Source organism: Polyodon spathula, chromosome 5 (genome assembly GCF_017654505.1).
Source record: "Polyodon spathula isolate WHYD16114869_AA chromosome 5, ASM1765450v1, whole genome shotgun sequence".
In the NCBI taxonomy this organism is placed as follows: Eukaryota; Metazoa; Chordata; class Actinopteri; order Acipenseriformes; family Polyodontidae; genus Polyodon; species Polyodon spathula.
Genome location: NC_054538.1, coordinates 3,629,599 through 3,647,582, shown reverse-complemented (window position 1 = coordinate 3,647,582; position 17,984 = coordinate 3,629,599). Strand labels below are relative to the sequence as shown.

Below are 17,984 nucleotides of genomic sequence, written 5' to 3'. Positions count from 1 at the left end.
TTTTTTAAACCTGCAGTTTGAATTTGAGGCTTGTTGATGCTAAATCTTTTGGCTGCCCAATATTGTACAGTCCAAGCCCACCTTTCACTAAATGTTCTGCAAGTCTTTCTCCCCCACCGCAACTGTATATCCCTTCCCAGGGGTCGCTTGTCCACCATCACCAGGCCTTGGTTGACCACTGACCAACGCCAAAGGTCACACCTCAACTAGAAGGCAAGATCCTAGGCCAAACAGTCTCATCACCCCACTCTACATTCCATACTGCATCAAGGAGTTCTGTGTCTCGATCACTGAATAAGTGTACTTATAGAAATGTTTTTAGCATGAATGCAGTCACTTACTAAATGCATCTGTTTTATTGATTTGTAGGTGCTGGAGTTAGTGCTGGAAAATTTTGTTTATCCCTGGTATAGGTAGGATTCGTTTACCTTCCTGAAAGTAGTGTTAAATTATTACTTTTTAAAATCCAGATTTTTTATTTATTTATTTTTTTAACCTTGTAAATATAATTGATTCATTTTATATAACTTAACAGGGACCTTACAGATGACGAAGCCTTTGTAGATGAATTGAGAGTAACACTGCGTTTTCTGGCTGCAGTGATGGTTCGCAGAGCTCAAAAGGTAAGGTAATATATCAGAAACAATATTTTTTTAAGCTAAGGTGTTATTGAAGGGTTCCATGTTACATTTGCTAAGGAGTGGTCATGTGTAAGGTACACTGATGCCAGTAATGACCTTCCACACTTATGAGTTATTAAGACGGGGGAGTTCTTCTGCCACAGATAAAGGTGTAAAAGGGGCGGGGGGAGTTGTACAGTGTACAACTGCACTTAAAGGATTTGTGAACTGTTTTCTTATAAGACGCCATATGACTCATCCTGCACTGAGTCAACCTGGTTTTTAAAGTTGAAATGGAGTTTGAGGATGTACATGACAATAAACTTGACATTCAGCCATATCAATTTGAGCTTCTGGAAAGTACTGCAGAAGATTTACAAAGTGCGATTTTCGAATATTCTTCAGAAGAGGAGGAAGAAGTAAACTGTAACGTTCTTGGTAACCGTCAGTAATTGTAACACTCGGATAAACAGCGGTTATTTGCTAAGCCAGACTAATGAAAGTCAGTTAATGAAGCAAAATATTTAATTAAAAGAAAATAATGTTACACGTGTAATGCTGTATATAGAACATTTGATTTTCATGCTTGAAAAAATCCATGGATAAAGGCATCAGCCAAATTAATAATAATAATAATAATAATAATAATAATAATAATAATAATAATAATAATAATAATTGTAGAGACACTCAGGAAGTGAAATCTCAGGTTGAGATTAAAAATAAATAATTCAAATGGACTATCGTTTACCAAGTATTTGTTATGTTTTATTTTATGACAGCAAAAGCAAGGACTCACCTCACGGTGTCGTCTTTTTTCATAAGCCTTTCGCAGTCTTTTGGTCTACCGACGAGCTGTCACGGGTGACCCCGCCGACTCTTCTTCTTAATTAATCTTTTTTGTATAATCTACCAGCAGCTTCTGTTGCATACTAATCGCTGATAATAGTGCAGACTGGAAACCAATGTTCGTGTTGGGGTGCGTATTATTTTTCTTAATCAATGACGTCCTCTGAATGCCTTTTAATTTGTTTGGTTTTTTTAAACCATTTAAATGCAAAACCATGACAAAACTTGTATAAAGGCTAACCTGTAATACATTTTTTTCTGGACGTACTACTACTTTGTAAATGATGTAGAATACGTGAATGTAAACATCTAACACTAGTTCGTACAATACTCTTTCAAATAAATGTGTTATGATTTTGAATGTACGGTTCTTAGGGTGGTATTATTGTCATTGCTTGCGCCCCGGCACCACTTTCTTTACAAATTAAGCACTGGCGCTGCGGTTTAGTCCCATGTTTCTCGTGAAATCTTTTGGTAGACTTTATTGTTTCAGACAGCACAGCCTCGTTATCCATTCTCAAAACAAATCCACTCCACTCCTCTGTGTGCCTGTGTCCGCTGCATTTGAAGTCATGTTCCACAGTGCAGCTTCTACTTTGATCAGTCGTGTGAACACACCCAAGCCGCGCTGGATGGGCTCGGCTCGGGTGTGCAAGTGTGAAAAGGCTATTACAGCACCCATAAGCCACACAGTTCTCCATCTTGCCACTAAATCTCAATGTGCTAAACACTGCGTATACTTCTCACAATTAAGTCGGTGGTAATTGCGGTATGTAGCTTATGTGCAGGACTTCTTATATGTCACACGCCGATAAGTGTTTCCCAAAAATATGCATATTTGAAGTGCGGTTTGCCCTATTTTTCTGCCTTTAGGTTACTTTTAAACAGTTTTTTTTTGACATGATGTTATAATAGACCCTAAACTTCACATTTCTCAAAAAAAATGAAAACGGTTGACAAATCCTTTGACAGTCAACAAATGCCCAAAATACTAGAGGGTGGTGTATGTCAAGCATTTATTTCTGTTCATTTTCTTCCAGGTCGATGTTCCAGCACTTATAACGTGCAAGTTACTTAAAGTTGCAATGAAGCATATTGAAATAATTGCTAAGGCAAGACAGAGAGGTATCTTAACCCTTTTTTATTTTCTTGGTTTTAACTGCACAATATAATAACAAACAATGTAATAAGGTTAGCTTGCTAGTAACTGTGGCAGGCTATTTATGCAAAACAAACATGAAGCTTACCAAAGATTGCATCCCCAGCCAACGTTTCTGTATATTCCATGAGGAGATGCAGTGAGTGAATGCAGTTTGTTGTGTCACTAGGGATTGACTATTTTTCATGGAACACCTGTTCTTTATTTTTTAATTAGTAAGAACCAACTTTAACCTGTTTTACCAGTTTATGTAGTTTTGTATGTTTTTAGATATGCTTTCATTTTGTAAATAATGTGTAATGGTGGTGCTTTTTTTTCATTTTTAGTGAAGAATACAGAATATTTGCAGCAGGCTGCGTTAGAGGAGTATGGGCCAGACTTGCATGTAGCTGTACGAAGCCGGAGAGATGAACTGCTGTACTTGAGAAAGCTAACTGAGCTTCTCTTCCCTTACATTCTTCCTCCCAAAGGAACAGATTGCAGGTGTGCTTATTATTGACAGGCTCATGGGAATATAGATTGGTACCTAAGACTGCCTAACATTTTAAGCTGCAGGTTTTATAATCGCTTGTATGGAAGTAGCTCCTGCATACAATTTCAGCTTTATTCTGTGAAGTACTGCGTACGTTACACTGAACCAGCATGATAAAGATGTTAAGAATGCTTTTCTGTAAATTCCCATTGTGAGTATTCAAATAGGGGGATTGCTGGTTAAATATCAGTTGCCATTTTATCTGATCAGTCTCAGCATAAGCAATCTGCATTCCTTTATGGTTTGTCACATTTGGCTGGTAAAAGAAATGGGCCTTTTAATTGAATATGATGTCTGTTGATTATTTTTGGCAATACTGTAGCATGCTAAATTGAATAAATGAAACCACAGTTTGGACGATTCCGATTGGTAACATGGAGCGTCTTTCAGACTGTGAAAACTTGTAGTTCAGCAATTGCATGTGGTCTTAAATAAACTTTTTTTTTTTCTTCCCCTAAGGTCTCTTACGTTGCTTATTCGAGAAATTCTGTCCGGTTCAGTTTTTCTTCCATCTCTGGACTTTTTGGCCGATCCTGTAAGTATATTTTATAGTGATTTTTGAACTGATAAATTGTAATCTGTCGTTCAGTTGCTAGTAATTGATACAGATGGGTTGATTGTGTTTATAATACTTTTATAGAATAGATTGTAAATGTTGTTTACTACTCAAGTGTGAATACGTTTACAGTCATACTGTCATTTAGAATGTAACTACTGATAGCGTGAATGCAACTTGCTGTTCTTGGTTTTCCCAATCCTGCGGTTTATAAAATAGTTTAAAGAAATCCAAAGAATGATATCTATAATTGAATATAATCATATCTTTCCAAATTGTTTTTGACAGGATACTGTGAACCATTTGCTGCTTTTGTTCATCGATGACACTCCTGTAAGTACCTGTGATTTTACAGTAATCAGTAGACAGCCTACATTAGGGCACAAGTTGTTTAGTGAAACATTTTGATTATTTTTAAGCCGGAATCCGACACTGAACCTCCTTCAGCTTTGGTCCCGTTCCTGCAGAAGTATGCTGAGCCGAGAAATAAGAAACCGTCTGTAAGAACACAAAATCATTTCTTCTTTAGTTTTCTTCATGAAGTATTGCAGTTCTGTCACCTGGTTTTTGGCATCCCTGTCCTGATGTGTCTCTCTTGTGTCTAGGTGCTTAAGCTGGAGTTGAAGGAAATACGAGAGCAGCAGGACCTTCTCTTCCGCTTCATGAACTTTTTGAAACAGGAGGGTGCTGTCCATGTGCTGCAGTTCTGCCTCACTGTGGGTAAGGCTGCTTCCTCTGATATCCAGACCCCAAAATAGCCCCTTCAGTGTTGTTTACTAGGGATAATGAATTCCTCTAATGTGTGTATTTATAAGTATGGCAATGCACTGATTTCTTTATTTTTTTTCTACAGAGGAGTTTAATGACAAGATCTTGTGTCCTGAGCTGACAGACCCTGCAATGCTCTCTCTTCATAAAGAGGTGATAAAAATCTATGAGACATACTGTTTGGACGAGAGCATAGACAAAATCCGATTTGATCCTTTCATTGTAGAGGAAATAAGGAACAGTAAGTATTGATAACACAGCCACAGTGTGATTCATTTAAAAAGATGTTACTACTAGTGGTCTATTTTTTATTTTCGGATACTGACTCGAATGTTTGAGGCACAGTGTTTTGCTATTAAATCATGAATGTAATCTTTTTGGTAGTCTGTACATGTGTGGGTTTGATCCTGAGTGTAATCTTTTTGGTATTCTGTATATGTTTGTGTTTGATCCTGAATGCTGAGCAATCCACACTGTGCTCTCTGCCCTGCTTGCAGTTGCAGAAGGACCGTATCAAGGTGTTGTGAAGCTGCAGACCATGCGCTGCTTGTTTGAGGCCTATGAGCATGTCTTGTCCTTGCTAGAGAAGGTCTTCACACCTATGTTTTGCCACAGCGATGAGGTAAATACATTGCCAATCACTGTGTGTTTAGTTTGGTTTCCTTTAAGATACATAACTTCAAACAAATCCACATCAGTCACAAGTTCCATAGTTTATCATGAATGTCAAGCACAAAGGAAATGGAGGTATACTTGTCGTATTGCCGGGCCCTATTCACTATGCTTTTACTGGCAATTATTTCTAGAAAACAAAAAGATGAAGTCTAAGTTCTTAAATATGAAACATTTTAGTTTTATTTTAGGCATGATCTGTAAATAATGTATGCAATCTGTTTTTCAGTATTTTAGACAGCTCTTAAGAGGTGCGGAATCCCCTGCCCGTAACTCCAGGCTTAGTAGGTAAGTAGTCAGTTATTTGAAGTGTATGTATGTATGTATGTGTGTATGTATGTGTATATGTGTATATACATGTGTGTGTTTGTGTGTGTGTGTGTGTGTGTGTGTGTGTATATATATATATATATATATATATATATATATATATATATATATATATATATATATATATATATATATATATATATATATATATATATACACACATACACACACACTACCGGTCAAAAGTTTTAGAACACCTCCATTTTTCCAGTTTTTATTGAAATTTACGCAGTTTAATGTCTCAATGTACTCTGAAATTAAAGCATAGAACAAATAAACAATTGGAGATAAAAAAAGAAATCATGGAATCGTTTTGTTTAACAAAATTTAATCTAAATTTTTGACTCATCAAAGTAGCCACCTTTTGCAGATATAACAGCCGAACACACTCGTGGCATTCTTTCTACAATGGAAATCAAATATTGTTCGGAAAGTTCTTCCCAACACTGTTGCAGAAGTTCCCACAAATGTGTTAAAAACGGTTTTTTTCATGCCATCTTAGCAATGGCTTTCTTACTGCCACTAAACCTGTCAAACCTGCAGCTCGAAGTCTTCTCTTTACAATTGAATCTGAGACTTGCTTACTTCGACCGGTGTTAAGCTGTACTTGAAGCTGTTGTCCTGTGAGCCGTCTATCATGCAAGCTGTTGACTCTCAGAAACTTGTCTTCTGATTCTGTTGTGGCTTTGGGTCTGTGAGACCTCTTCCTGTCAGAGTTTCCTCCAAGTGCCTTTTGATGGTGTAGGAAACTGTACTCACTGACACCTTGGCTTTCTTTGCAATTTCTCTAAAGGAAAGACCTACACTTTTAAGGGTTATAATGGTCTGTCTGTGTTCCTTTGTTAATTGCCTTTTTCTCGCCATTATGATAGCAATATACTACTTCCTGCAGTACAATACTGTCCAAATAATGCTTAAGAGGGTGTAGTAACACAGTCTGTTTCAACACTGCTTTTATACAGACAGAGGGTTTGTAAGTAATCAACAAAAGTTGGGACACCTGTAGGAATTGTTAGCATCAACTTTCAAGGCTTAATGTATTTCCATTGCTGCAGTACAGCTGTAAGTTGTTAACCCATTACTTGTTCCCTGAAAAAGGCCTTTTTGTATAACTCTGAAATGTACTTTATTTTTCAGCGTTTGGTAACCTAAACTTTTTTTTTAACCTCTGGTAGTTTACCACTTACGTTAATACCATTTCAGGTTATTCACTGGACTTGAACTGCTTAAAATTCAATAAAAACTTGAAAAATGGGGTTGTTCTAAAACTTTTGACTGGTAGTGTGTGTGTGTGTGTGTGTGTGTGTGCATGCATATATATATATATATATATATATATATATATATATATATATATATATATATATATATATATATATAATATATATTTTTTTTTGTTAATACATGTTAATAAGAATGTACAAACATGTTTATGTCAAGGAGAATGTCATTAATAATTACAAGTACATGAAATTATTCGGTAAACCGGAGTCTGTATTATTAATAATTATTATTAGATATAATAATAATAATAATAATAATACATAAATGCTCACAATACCAAAAACAAATTGAACAATACAACATAATAATATTGGCAGTGTAAACTATAGACTTATTTATAAAACAAATGTTCCAAAACTATTAACAAGAAACTCTAAATTATAATGTGTGAACTATAATCAATAATTCTCCCCCAGCGTTTTTAACACTTTTTAAAATCCCTGTTTATGCTAATAGTTTTTACGGCGGGCAGCTCTACATACACGTGTTCGTTAGGAGACAGGCAGCTCTACATACTAGGGATGTCGTGGTATACCGGTTTTACGGTAAACGTGCTTCACCCATGTCAGAGTGGAAAATGTGGACGTGATAGATTGTGGTTTTTTTTGCCATTAGCCGTTCACTTTGAGCTGCTAAACAAAGATTAAATAAGTATACATTGTGGTTTAGAGAATATATAATACCATTAAAAAAAAACCCATCAAGATCATTATTTTCTCTTACTTTCATTTTTATTTGTGCATTTCTGAGTCGTCCTGCATACCCCCTACCCTGAGAAGTACCCCCAAGGGTACGCATACCCCTGGTTAAAAAGCCGTCTTAACTAATAGGATGCCAGCCAGACTGATAAAGATGAAGAGGGTGTTCAGTTGCAGTGGTCACATCCTTACCCGCTGTCGTTCCAGACTGAGCCCAGAAAATGATGATATGTTGGTGTTGCTCCACAGTAATTTGTAATAAAAAGCAGCAGCATTTTGCTGAGCCTGTGTGAGCTGGATTGAACACTACGTCCATTTAGGTAGTGCCTGACAGAACTGTAGTACCAGTGTGTTGTTTTAAAACTAAATTAGTTAATTTTATTGTTAAAAAATTACTTGAGTGTATGTCTTTAAACTAGCCATTTAAAAATGGATTTCAAAACAATGACAAGACCGTGGTATATTTTCTTACCGTCAAAATTTGATACCGTGACATCCCTACTACATACACATGTTTGTTAGGAGCCGGGCAGCTCTACATACGCATGTTTGTTACGAGCCGGGCAGCTCTACATACACGTGTTCGGGAGGAGACGGGCAGATCTACATACGCATGTTTGTTACGAGCAGGGCAGCTCTACGTACACGTGTTCGGGAGGAGACGGGCAGATCTACATACACATGTTTGTTACGAGCCGGGCAGCTCTACGTACACGTGTTCGGGAGGAGACGGGCAGCTCTACGTACACGTGTTCGGGAGGAGAGGGGCAGCTCTACGTACACGTGTTCGGGAGGAGACGGGCAGATCTACATACACATGTTTGTTACGAGCAGGGCAGCTCTACATACACGTGTTCGGGAGGAGACTGGCAGATCTACATACACATGTTTGTTACGAGCAGGGCAGCTCTACATACACGTGTTCGGGAGGAGACGGGCAGATCTACATACGCATGTTTGTTACGAGCCGGGCAGCTCTACATACACGTGTTCGGGAAGAGACGGGCAGATCTACATACGCATGTTTGTTACGAGCCGGGCAGCTCTACATACACGTGTTCGGGAGGAGACGGGCAGATCTACATACACATGTTTGTTACGAGCCGGGCAGCTCTACGTACACGTGTTCGGGAGGAGACGGGCAGATCTACATACACATGTTTGTTACGAGCAGGGCAGCTCTACGTACACGTGTTCGGGAGGAGACGGGCAGATCTACATACACATGTTTGTTACGAGCCGGGCAGCTCTACGTACACGTGTTCGGGAGGAGACGGGCAGCTCTACGTACACGTGTTCGGGAGGAGAGGGGCAGATCTACATACACATGTTTGTTACGAGCCGGGCAGCTCTACGTACACGTGTTCGGGAGGAGACGGGCAGCTCTACGTACACGTGTTCGGGAGGAGAGGGGCAGATCTACATACACATGTTTGTTACGAGCCGGGCAGCTCTACGTACACGTGTTCGGGAGGAGACGGGCAGATCTACATACACATGTTTGTTACGAGCAGGGCAGCTCTACGTACACGTGTTCGGGAGGAGACGGGCAGATCTACATACACATGTTTGTTACGAGCAGGGCAGCTCTACATACACGTGTTCGGGAGGAGACGGGCAGATCTACATACGCATGTTTGTTACGAGCAGGGCAGCTCTACATACACGTGTTCGGGAAGAGACGGGCAGATCTACATACGCATGTTTGTTACGAGCAGGGCAGCTCTACATACACGTGTTCGGGAAGGAGACGGGCAGATCTACATACGCATGTTTGTTACGAGCAGGGCAGCTCTACATACACGTGTTCGGGAGGAGACGGGCAGATCTACATACACATGTTTGTTACGAGCAGGGCAGCTCTACGTACACGTGTTCGGGAGGAGACGGGCAGATCTACATACACATGTTTGTTACGAGCCGGGCAGCTCTACGTACACGTGTTCGGGAGGAGACGGGCAGCTCTACGTACACGTGTTCGGGAGGAGAGGGGCAGCTCTACATACACGTGTTCGGGAGGAGCCGGGCAGCTCTACGTACACGTGTTCGGGAGGAGACGGGCAGCTCTACGTACACGTGTTCGGGAGGAGAGGGGCAGATCTACATACACATGTTTGTTACGAGCCGGGCAGCTCTACGTACACGTGTTCGGGAGGAGACGGGCAGATCTACATACACATGTTTGTTACGAGCAGGGCAGCTCTACGTACACGTGTTCGGGAGGAGACGGGCAGATCTACATACACATGTTTGTTACGAGCAGGGCAGCTCTACATACACGTGTTCGGGAGGAGACTGGCAGATCTACATACACATGTTTGTTACGAGCAGGGCAGCTCTACATACACGTGTTCGGGAGGAGACTGGCAGATCTACATACACATGTTTGTTACGAGCCGGGCAGCTCTAATAACATATGTTCGGGAGGAGTCGGGCAGCTTTTTATTTACAGAACATTTCTTGTTTAAATGAATGTCCTCTTTGTCTTGACTTATCGTCTGGATACCTTTGCTCTCAGCCAGTTGTAATTTCTTGTGCCTGTATTGCAGAAATAGCGTGAGTTTGGATGATATCCGGTAAGTATCTCGACTGCATGATACAAGCACTGTCATGCTGCCACTTTAACACTGCACCCAGGGGAACTGCACTTGCTGGAATGCAGTTCAGGAAGCAAGATTAACACTGCCTTTGTAACAGATTAAAAATGAACGGTATTGTCAAAGTATACTAGAAGTAGAGGCATACTGATATTAATTAAACCCTAGTTACAACATAAACAAGTTACTTTTGTTATTTAAACTACAAAAAATGCAATTGTCAACTGACATGTTGAGTGATTCAGGTTACCGTATCATTGCTAAACAAGAGAAGTGTTTTACCTGCTGTTGAAAATCATTAGTACAGACAGCTTTATATATTGACATTCCAACAGTATGGGTCCTTTATTCATTATCCAGACAGTGGCAGTTGAAATTACCACTGCTGTTGAACTCTGTATGAATCCAGATGGAAATTTCTCCCAGGGTTGATTTATAGACCCACAGATTGACAAAAAACAATACATAACACACAACATATTAAATCAGATTTATACATTTTAAGCTGCATTTCAGATAATTAAACAAACCCCTAAGAAGTAAACTTTAGGAAATGTAAAGTATACTGCAGAACAATGCTATTACTCCACCCCAGAGGGATGGCTCATTGAAATTGGTTCAGTTTCCATTTCAGCCAGTCGAACCTGGTAATATTGGTCATACCCATCACATTTCTAGTACGTTTCTTGAGCAGCTTTTATTTTTTTATTCTGTTATGAAGGCAGTAGTGAAGGCAGCATGGTTTTTAAACTGGAAAAGAAACATAATGCAGGCCTGAGTGGCTGCTAAGCAACCCTGTTGATGAATGCAGGCCTTTGAGCTAATGTCTGTCTGTCTGTCTGTCTGTCTTTCTCTCACAAATGATTGCTGCCACTTGGACATGTTGCACTAGCTCTGATCAGGATTATATGCAGGGCACTGAACCTTCATCCGTAGCACAGGCTGCCACCATGAGCCCAGGGCCTTCATCTGCATCTGTTTTCCCTCATGTCCAGTCAATTATAACACTCCCGTCTGGCATTTTTCTATCTCTCCCTGCTGCTTTAAAGTAAGTCAGGGTCCATTACAAACCATGTGCCCCTCTCCACCCCGCATGCTTCTTTGTAATGTGTATCGTATATGAATGTGTGTTTGCCCGGTTGCTGAAGCATGTTCCCCTATACTAATTGAAGATTATATATATTCTTTACCTTTTCACTAGTGTTTGCGATTTACTGTTTTAGATATGTATTTGTATTTGTTAATTTGAGATTTTTGAACCTTCGTTATTCTATAAGTAAAGGGCGGCCAACTTGCATTGTTTCTAGAGTTCACATGTCTAACACCAAAAGAGATGCGATTACAAAGTATTCATTTAAATCTGCTCTAATGCATACCTTGCATCAGGGGTCGGCAACCTTTCAAAAGAGGTGTGCCAGATCTTATTTTATTCACTCTAATTTAAGGTTTTGCCTGCCAGTAATACATTTTAACATTCAAAAGGTGTGTGTGCCAAAAAGAGCTTGATTGCATCAAAACAGTTCATGAACCACACAAAAATCTCGCGTCGACCTAGCCACCTGACATTGCTGTGAAGTGGAATATCATAAAAGCACTATCCATCTCGTCTGGCAGTGTTCGACACTGAATCAAAGCAGATCGAGCAAAAAGGAAAATCACAATTCGCACTGCTGTATCCAGCACATTGTTTAGGTCTGAATCAGACATTTAGCACACAAGTTTTCTTTTTGGATGATACAGTGAAATTTGACTGTTGGGTGGCCAATGTGATTTTCAAATTGCTTTACAAACCCCTTCTGTTTTTCGACCATGGCAGCAGCACCATCTGTTGTCGCACAAAATATATATTTTTTTGTGTCAACTCCTCGTTCTTCAAAATGGTTTACAAAAGCTTCTATTGTATCTTCCCCTTATGTTGTGCCATTCAGCAGTTTTAGGCAACAAAGTTCCTCTCGAATTTCATCAGAAGTACAGTACCTTGCAACAATGGCAAACGTGGAATATTATTTATATCCACGCTCTCATCACTTGCAATGCTAAACGCAGCTGTGTCTTTTAATGCAATTGTCTGCTTTCCATTAGTTTTCTGCCATTTCAGTTACGCATCTCTCAACTGTTCTGGCAGAGACGGGCAGTTCTTTTATTCTAGATACAATCACGCTTTCAACAGGACCTCTGAACTGCTGAGGAAAGCTTTTTTTTTTACATTTTCCCCATCTGTAAACGGCTTTCCGTTTTTTTGCAATGCACTGTGCAATTTTAGAACTTGCTTTTGTGCCTTGATTTTTACTTACATGTATGTGTTGAAAAACAGTGCTTCTTGTATCCCACCACAGCTTTTTGTTTGCTTCAATCTTGTTAGCTTCTCAGGCAAGGATTTTTCGTGCTTCGTTTAAACACGTCGTTGAACACTTGATGTGCGACAAACAACAGTTACACAACAGAAAGCACAAACTGCACGGCCCTTCATTTGAACAAATCCAAATTTGTCTGTCCAAGAAGGCTGAAATGAACGACATCTACTTTTTGGGAGCAGACATTTTGCGAAAAGAGGCCACAGATTTCTTATCTTTACTTATGAACGTGTTTTTACAGCGTTGTAAAATATGATGCAAGGCGGCACATACAACGTAAAACGCAGTACGTTGTGTGCACGATGTAAGCCCCAGACCGGAATTTTAAAATATCCCCACCCTCACTTTACAGTTGATGAATCAATACGTGAATGAATTAATAAAAAAATGTATAAAACAAGATAACTATTTAAATTATATAGGCAATACGTCTTTGAGAATGTAACACGTTATTAGTATAAGTAAATTACAAAATATTTTTCTTTAGACCTTTAGGTGCCTGTAATTGGACTAGCAGTGTGAGTGCCACTCACTCATCTTGCATGCCTCCTTTGGCATGTGTGCCATAGGCAGCCGACCCCTGCCTTGCATAACTTTTGCTGTAGACTAACTACCTGTGCATCAGTTTCTGTCTTTTCATTAATCGTTGTTTCCTAATGTTACTGATTTTATTAGTTTAGTTTATTAGTTTAATGTAATACAGTATTCAAATTGTCATTTGTGGTGAATATATATGTCTACATACTATTCTCCCTTTTCCCTTTCCCTGTATTTTTATTTGTTACACATCTTTTCCATTTTGTAGTTAGCATTTCAGTAATTTCTTCTATGTCTATCCTTAGTCTTCCCAATCCTTGTTCTGCCCTGTAGTGACCTCTGCTGGCAGTGTGTTGAACTCATGTGTCTACTGATTTTCTAACTAGTACAACGCGTTTCTGCCAAGGGTATTGCCATTCACGTGTCATGCATAACCAGCTCTGATTCATATATAATGGAAACAACGTGTGTTACAGTTTTATTAAATCCATTTGCACATGCTTTCTCATTTCCCTATAAGATAATTCACAAGTTCTGTGTTGCAAATTTGAGGTCAGCAGTCTAGCTGTTCTTTTTCTCTTTGTGTTAATCTTTTCAAAGCTCAGGGGTTTCCATCCACATGCACTATGTATTGGGAGTTACTTTTTTCCTGCTAATTTGTAGTTGAATTATTCCTTTCAGGCTTCTGAGAGATTGTTTCTGGGTTTGTTTTCTTTTTTTCTCTTCTATAAGATCACAGAACACATGTTCTTTATGGTGGGATAATGTCAGTTTAAATAGTTGGGCTTGGTCTTCTGATAGGCGTGATAATAAGACCATGGCAGTGTTTACAACAAAGATAGAGGTAGCATGGTGTGATTGTAATGCTATTATTCCTGAAAAAATGAATTTGACAGTGTCCTTTTTTTACCACAACAAACTTCAAAGTGCTGTGGCAGTGGGTGGCATTTTCTTGTCATAAGGAGGGACTGTGCTATTATTTTGGATATCGCTCATAAAGAACCATATGATGAATCAAACACACAGGCGGGGTTTGTAACGACTTTGTAACATTTTACTTTCCTTAATTGTGGCTATCTGGGTTTACAACAGATGCGACAGGGCTTTTTGTCTGTTGTGCTGAGCTAAAGTTGTGCCAATCCCACAAATTCAATTTAAGTTTCCTTTTTTTTTTTTTTTTTTTTTTTTTTGGATTCGCCAATTGTTTTTTTTTTTTCTCCCCAATTTGAAATGCCAGGCTCAACACTGCAACCCCCGCGCTGACTCGGGAGTGATGAAGACAAACACATCATATCCTGTTTTTGGTCTTGCAGCATATGTACTGCATGTATAACATTTATTTTCAACCATAAAACCTTTTCATTTTCTATTATATCCCTTAATAAATTATGAAAACGAAGGTAGATTGCTGCTACGGTTAAACAGTATAGTTATAGAAAGACTTATTTTCATGCTTCCACCCACTCAGCCCCATCCTGTCACCCTGCTGCTGCTTGCACAAGCAAGTCTAAACAAAGAATGCAGCCGTGTTAAGGTGTGTATGCTTGTTCTGTTGTGTGCAATGTTTAGGAGCACCTCTAAACGTGGAGAATCATTTGGGATAAGCCGGATTGGCAGCAAAATTAAAGGAGTGTTTAAAAGTACCACTCTGGAAGGGGCTATGCTTCCATCTTATGGCTTAGCAGAAGGAGAGGATGACTTGGTAAGTTTTGACCATGTTTTTGTTACAGCGTAAAATAAATGGTGGGTCATTTAGTAATGAAGGGTTGGTAATTCTTGGTTTAAGGTTGAGCTTCCGACATGCATTTTGCTATGCAAAGCTTATTGGCCTAAAGCACAGTTTACATGCTGTAAGTAGTATCTAATAAGCTCTAATAATGCAGAATTAATTAGAGCTTCCCAGTGAGTGTTTAATGACAGTGGCAGAACAGTTTTGAGCAAGCAACATGTAACCTTTGGGAGTAAAGGGGAAAGCTGTGAGATTCTCGAATGCTAATGTGATTATATTTCATTTAAAAGGTTGAAGAAGCTATAATGGTGCTTGAAGACGACTCGCCTGTGGAGGGGATCAGCACTCCAAGCACTCCGCGGAACCTCTCTGCCTGGAACATAACTATCCCCTATGTGGACTTCTTTGATGACATTAAGAAAGAACGGATTCCTGTCTTCTGCATAGATGTGGAACGGAATGACAGGAAGGCAGGTGAGAAGGGAACTGGTCATGAAAAAAAACATGGTTAAACTGGGCACTTGCGTGAAGTGACAGCATGTAAAAAGTCTAACTGAATCCCGAAATGCACTGTCTTTTTTTTTTTAATCTAACAATTGAATCCATTCTGTCCTGCCAAGAGCTGAATTTTATGTTTAGACCCATAATAAAATGTGCATTGATCAGTTTTCGTCAGTGCCTTTCAGTTGGTAGCAGCCTGTGTGAGTGAGGGGTTCATATCTCACAGGAGCAGATATGAAAGATTCTACTGTTTTTGTTTAAGGGTGTATATTGTCAAGTTCCAGTTTTGTAAAGGTAAAGCTCAGGAGGGGGCAGTACTGCTAGTGGTTTAAGGGTTTTTTACTCCTGCACTGGGCTCGAGGGTAATGAACACATTAAACCCAGTAAACTTTATGAGAAACAAAAATCAGACACAGTGCTTGTATTACGATAACAGCCTCCTTCAGAGAAGCTATGTTTAATAAAGAATTAAGAATGCAACAATACTGCAACGCTTCTAACTGTTTTATCTGAAGATATGTCTAATTAAGAACATTACTGCATCAATACTGCAACACTTCTAATGTTTTGTACCATTTGAAAATGTTATCCAATTTTATTTAAATAAGCTTTGCATAAAGAGAGCGTAGAAAGAAAACTAGCTAAACAGATACTGCATTAGTCAGGCGTACCAAAATCTATCTGAACCCCACTATACATGCATATGCTAATCCTGCTCATCTTTAAGATATCTATTTTTCAGGCAATGCATATTTGCTAACCTCTTCTTTTGAGGTGTAATTAATTCAGAGCAGGTAGGTGAGGGTTTTCTGGCAGTCTGGATTCAAGTTGCAAAGGCTGGGTCTGGCAATTCAAGTATTATGATTATGGCTTTTATGCTCAATTTTTCAGCTGTCCACCCATTCTGCTTGATGTCACTGCAACCCCCCTGCACATCAAGGTCACTTAAATGGTTAAAACAGTCTTACAATAGGGTTAAGTCATTATAATTATAATGCATTGATTTGATTATACAGCGGTTTGCAGAAGTATTCACCAGTAATGTCCCATTTTGTTAAATTACAAATAATTTATGCACAGTTTTTCAAACAAACTTTTTTTATTCAAAGCTGTGTGGTTAAACTGAACACTGTTATATGAGGAGGAGGTTAAATGTTAGCAAAACTTGCAAAGAAAATGTACAAAATGAAATGTACTGGTTGCATAAGTATTCAGCCCCTTCAGTCAGTACTTGGCAGAAGCACCTTTTGCAATAATTACTTCTGTAGTCTTTTTGGTTAGGTCTTTACTTTGCACAGTAGAATAGTAAAATTTTGTCCATTCTTCACGGGAAAATTGCTCTGATAAGTTTGCTCAAATCTTCAAGTCTCGCCATAAGTTTTCGATTGGATTCAAGTCAGGACGTTGACTGGGCCACTCAAGAACTTGAATTTTCTTGTTCAACCACTCCAGTGTGGCTTTGGCTTTGTGCTTCAGGTCATTGTGCTGCTGAAATGGGAATTTCCTCCCCAGTTTGAGTCTTGGCTGACTCAAACAGGTTTTCCTCAAGGATTCACCTGTACTTTGCACCATCCATTCTCCCCTTTATCCTGACAAGTTTCCCAGTCCCTGCTGAAGAGAAGCATCCCCATAACATGATGCTGCCACCACCATGCTTGACAGTTAGGATGGTGTTGATTGTGATGTGCAGTGTTGGGCTTGAGCCAGACACAAAGCCAGACACAACGCTTGGTTTTTAGACAGAAAAGTTCAGTTTATGTCTTGTCTGACCACAAAACCTTTTTCAATATGTCTGCAGTATTATCTATATGCTTTTTCACAAACTCCATATGTGTTTTAAGATGAGGCTTTTTGAGAAACGGCTTCTTTCTTGCCACCTGTCCATACCAGTCAGCTTTGTGTAGGGACCGGATTATTGTTGATGTATGAACACTGACTCCCATCTCAGACACAAAACTTTGCAGATCTCTCCAGGCCATTGTTGGCTTCACAGTGACATCTCAAACCAGTTTCCTGCTTGCCAGGCTGCTCGGTTTGGGAGGGTGACCTGATTTGAGTAGTGTCTGGGTGGTATGATGCATCTTCCACTTCTTAATGATGAACTTCACTGTGCTGAGAGGGATAATCAGTGCCTTAGGAATTTTCTTGTACCCTCCTCCTGCTCTGTGCCTCTCTACCACTTTATCCCTGACATGTTTTGAAAGCTCCTTGGTCTTCATGTTTGCTTTGTTGGATCACTGTGTGAGTTGCAGCTTGAAAGTCTCTATACCTGGGGGAAATTATCTACAAGAAACCACTTTGAGTACACACAGACTGAAATCATTTCACTGATTTTATGACATTTCATACAAATCATTTGCACCTGAGCTGATTTAGGGCTGCAGTAGCAAAGGGGTTGAATACTTATGCAACTGAGATTAATCTGTTTTACTTATTTATATTCTGTATGCATTTTTTAACTATCAATGTTTAAAATATTAATATACTTCAGCAAACTAGCATCTTAAACAACCTGCCCCATTTCCTATTTCTCCCAATTTAAAATAGCCAATTATTTTTATGCTCGGATTCCTGACTGGTTTCAGTGCTTGCTTATTTAATAAAAATAAAAATTCCAGGTGAACGTGTCATTCGTTCCTTAGAAAAACTGTTCGCTGGAAAGGACACTGCCTTTTCTAGCCTATAAAAATGCAAAGTGTTGTTTTTTCGCAACAGTGGTTCATTTTTCAGAGGAACTGGTAACTGGAAAGTACAGTTTTTTTTTTTTTAATTCTAGAAAATTCAGTGTGTGGCTATAC

The 17,984-nt window shown here is 39.2% G+C and overlaps 1 protein-coding gene across 8 annotated transcripts in view; it reads left to right on the top strand.

The window, feature by feature from the left end:
- Positions 1–17,984, top strand: part of snx14 (sorting nexin 14) — a 37,785-nt gene that overhangs the window by 5,161 nt on the left and 14,640 nt on the right. For 4 of the 8 annotated variants that reach the window (XM_041249518.1, XM_041249516.1, XM_041249517.1 and 1 more), the window contains exons 6-19: positions 370–413; positions 536–623; positions 2,510–2,594; positions 2,955–3,111; positions 3,620–3,695; positions 4,005–4,049; positions 4,136–4,216; positions 4,322–4,436; positions 4,570–4,725; positions 4,982–5,106; positions 5,386–5,444; positions 10,958–11,113; positions 14,526–14,658; positions 14,976–15,159. In XM_041249518.1, coding sequence (XP_041105452.1) covers positions 370–413; positions 536–623; positions 2,510–2,594; positions 2,955–3,111; positions 3,620–3,695; positions 4,005–4,049; positions 4,136–4,216; positions 4,322–4,436; positions 4,570–4,725; positions 4,982–5,106; positions 5,386–5,444; positions 10,958–11,113; positions 14,526–14,658; positions 14,976–15,159 — 1,504 coding nt within the window. Of the gene's footprint in view, positions 1–369; positions 414–535; positions 624–2,509; positions 2,595–2,954; positions 3,112–3,619; positions 3,696–4,004; positions 4,050–4,135; positions 4,217–4,321; positions 4,437–4,569; positions 4,726–4,981; positions 5,107–5,385; positions 5,445–10,017; positions 10,045–10,957; positions 11,114–14,525; positions 14,659–14,975; positions 15,160–17,984 lie in introns of all 8 variants that reach the window. The other 4 variants (XM_041249521.1, XM_041249519.1, XM_041249523.1 and 1 more) reach the window with 2 other exon arrangements.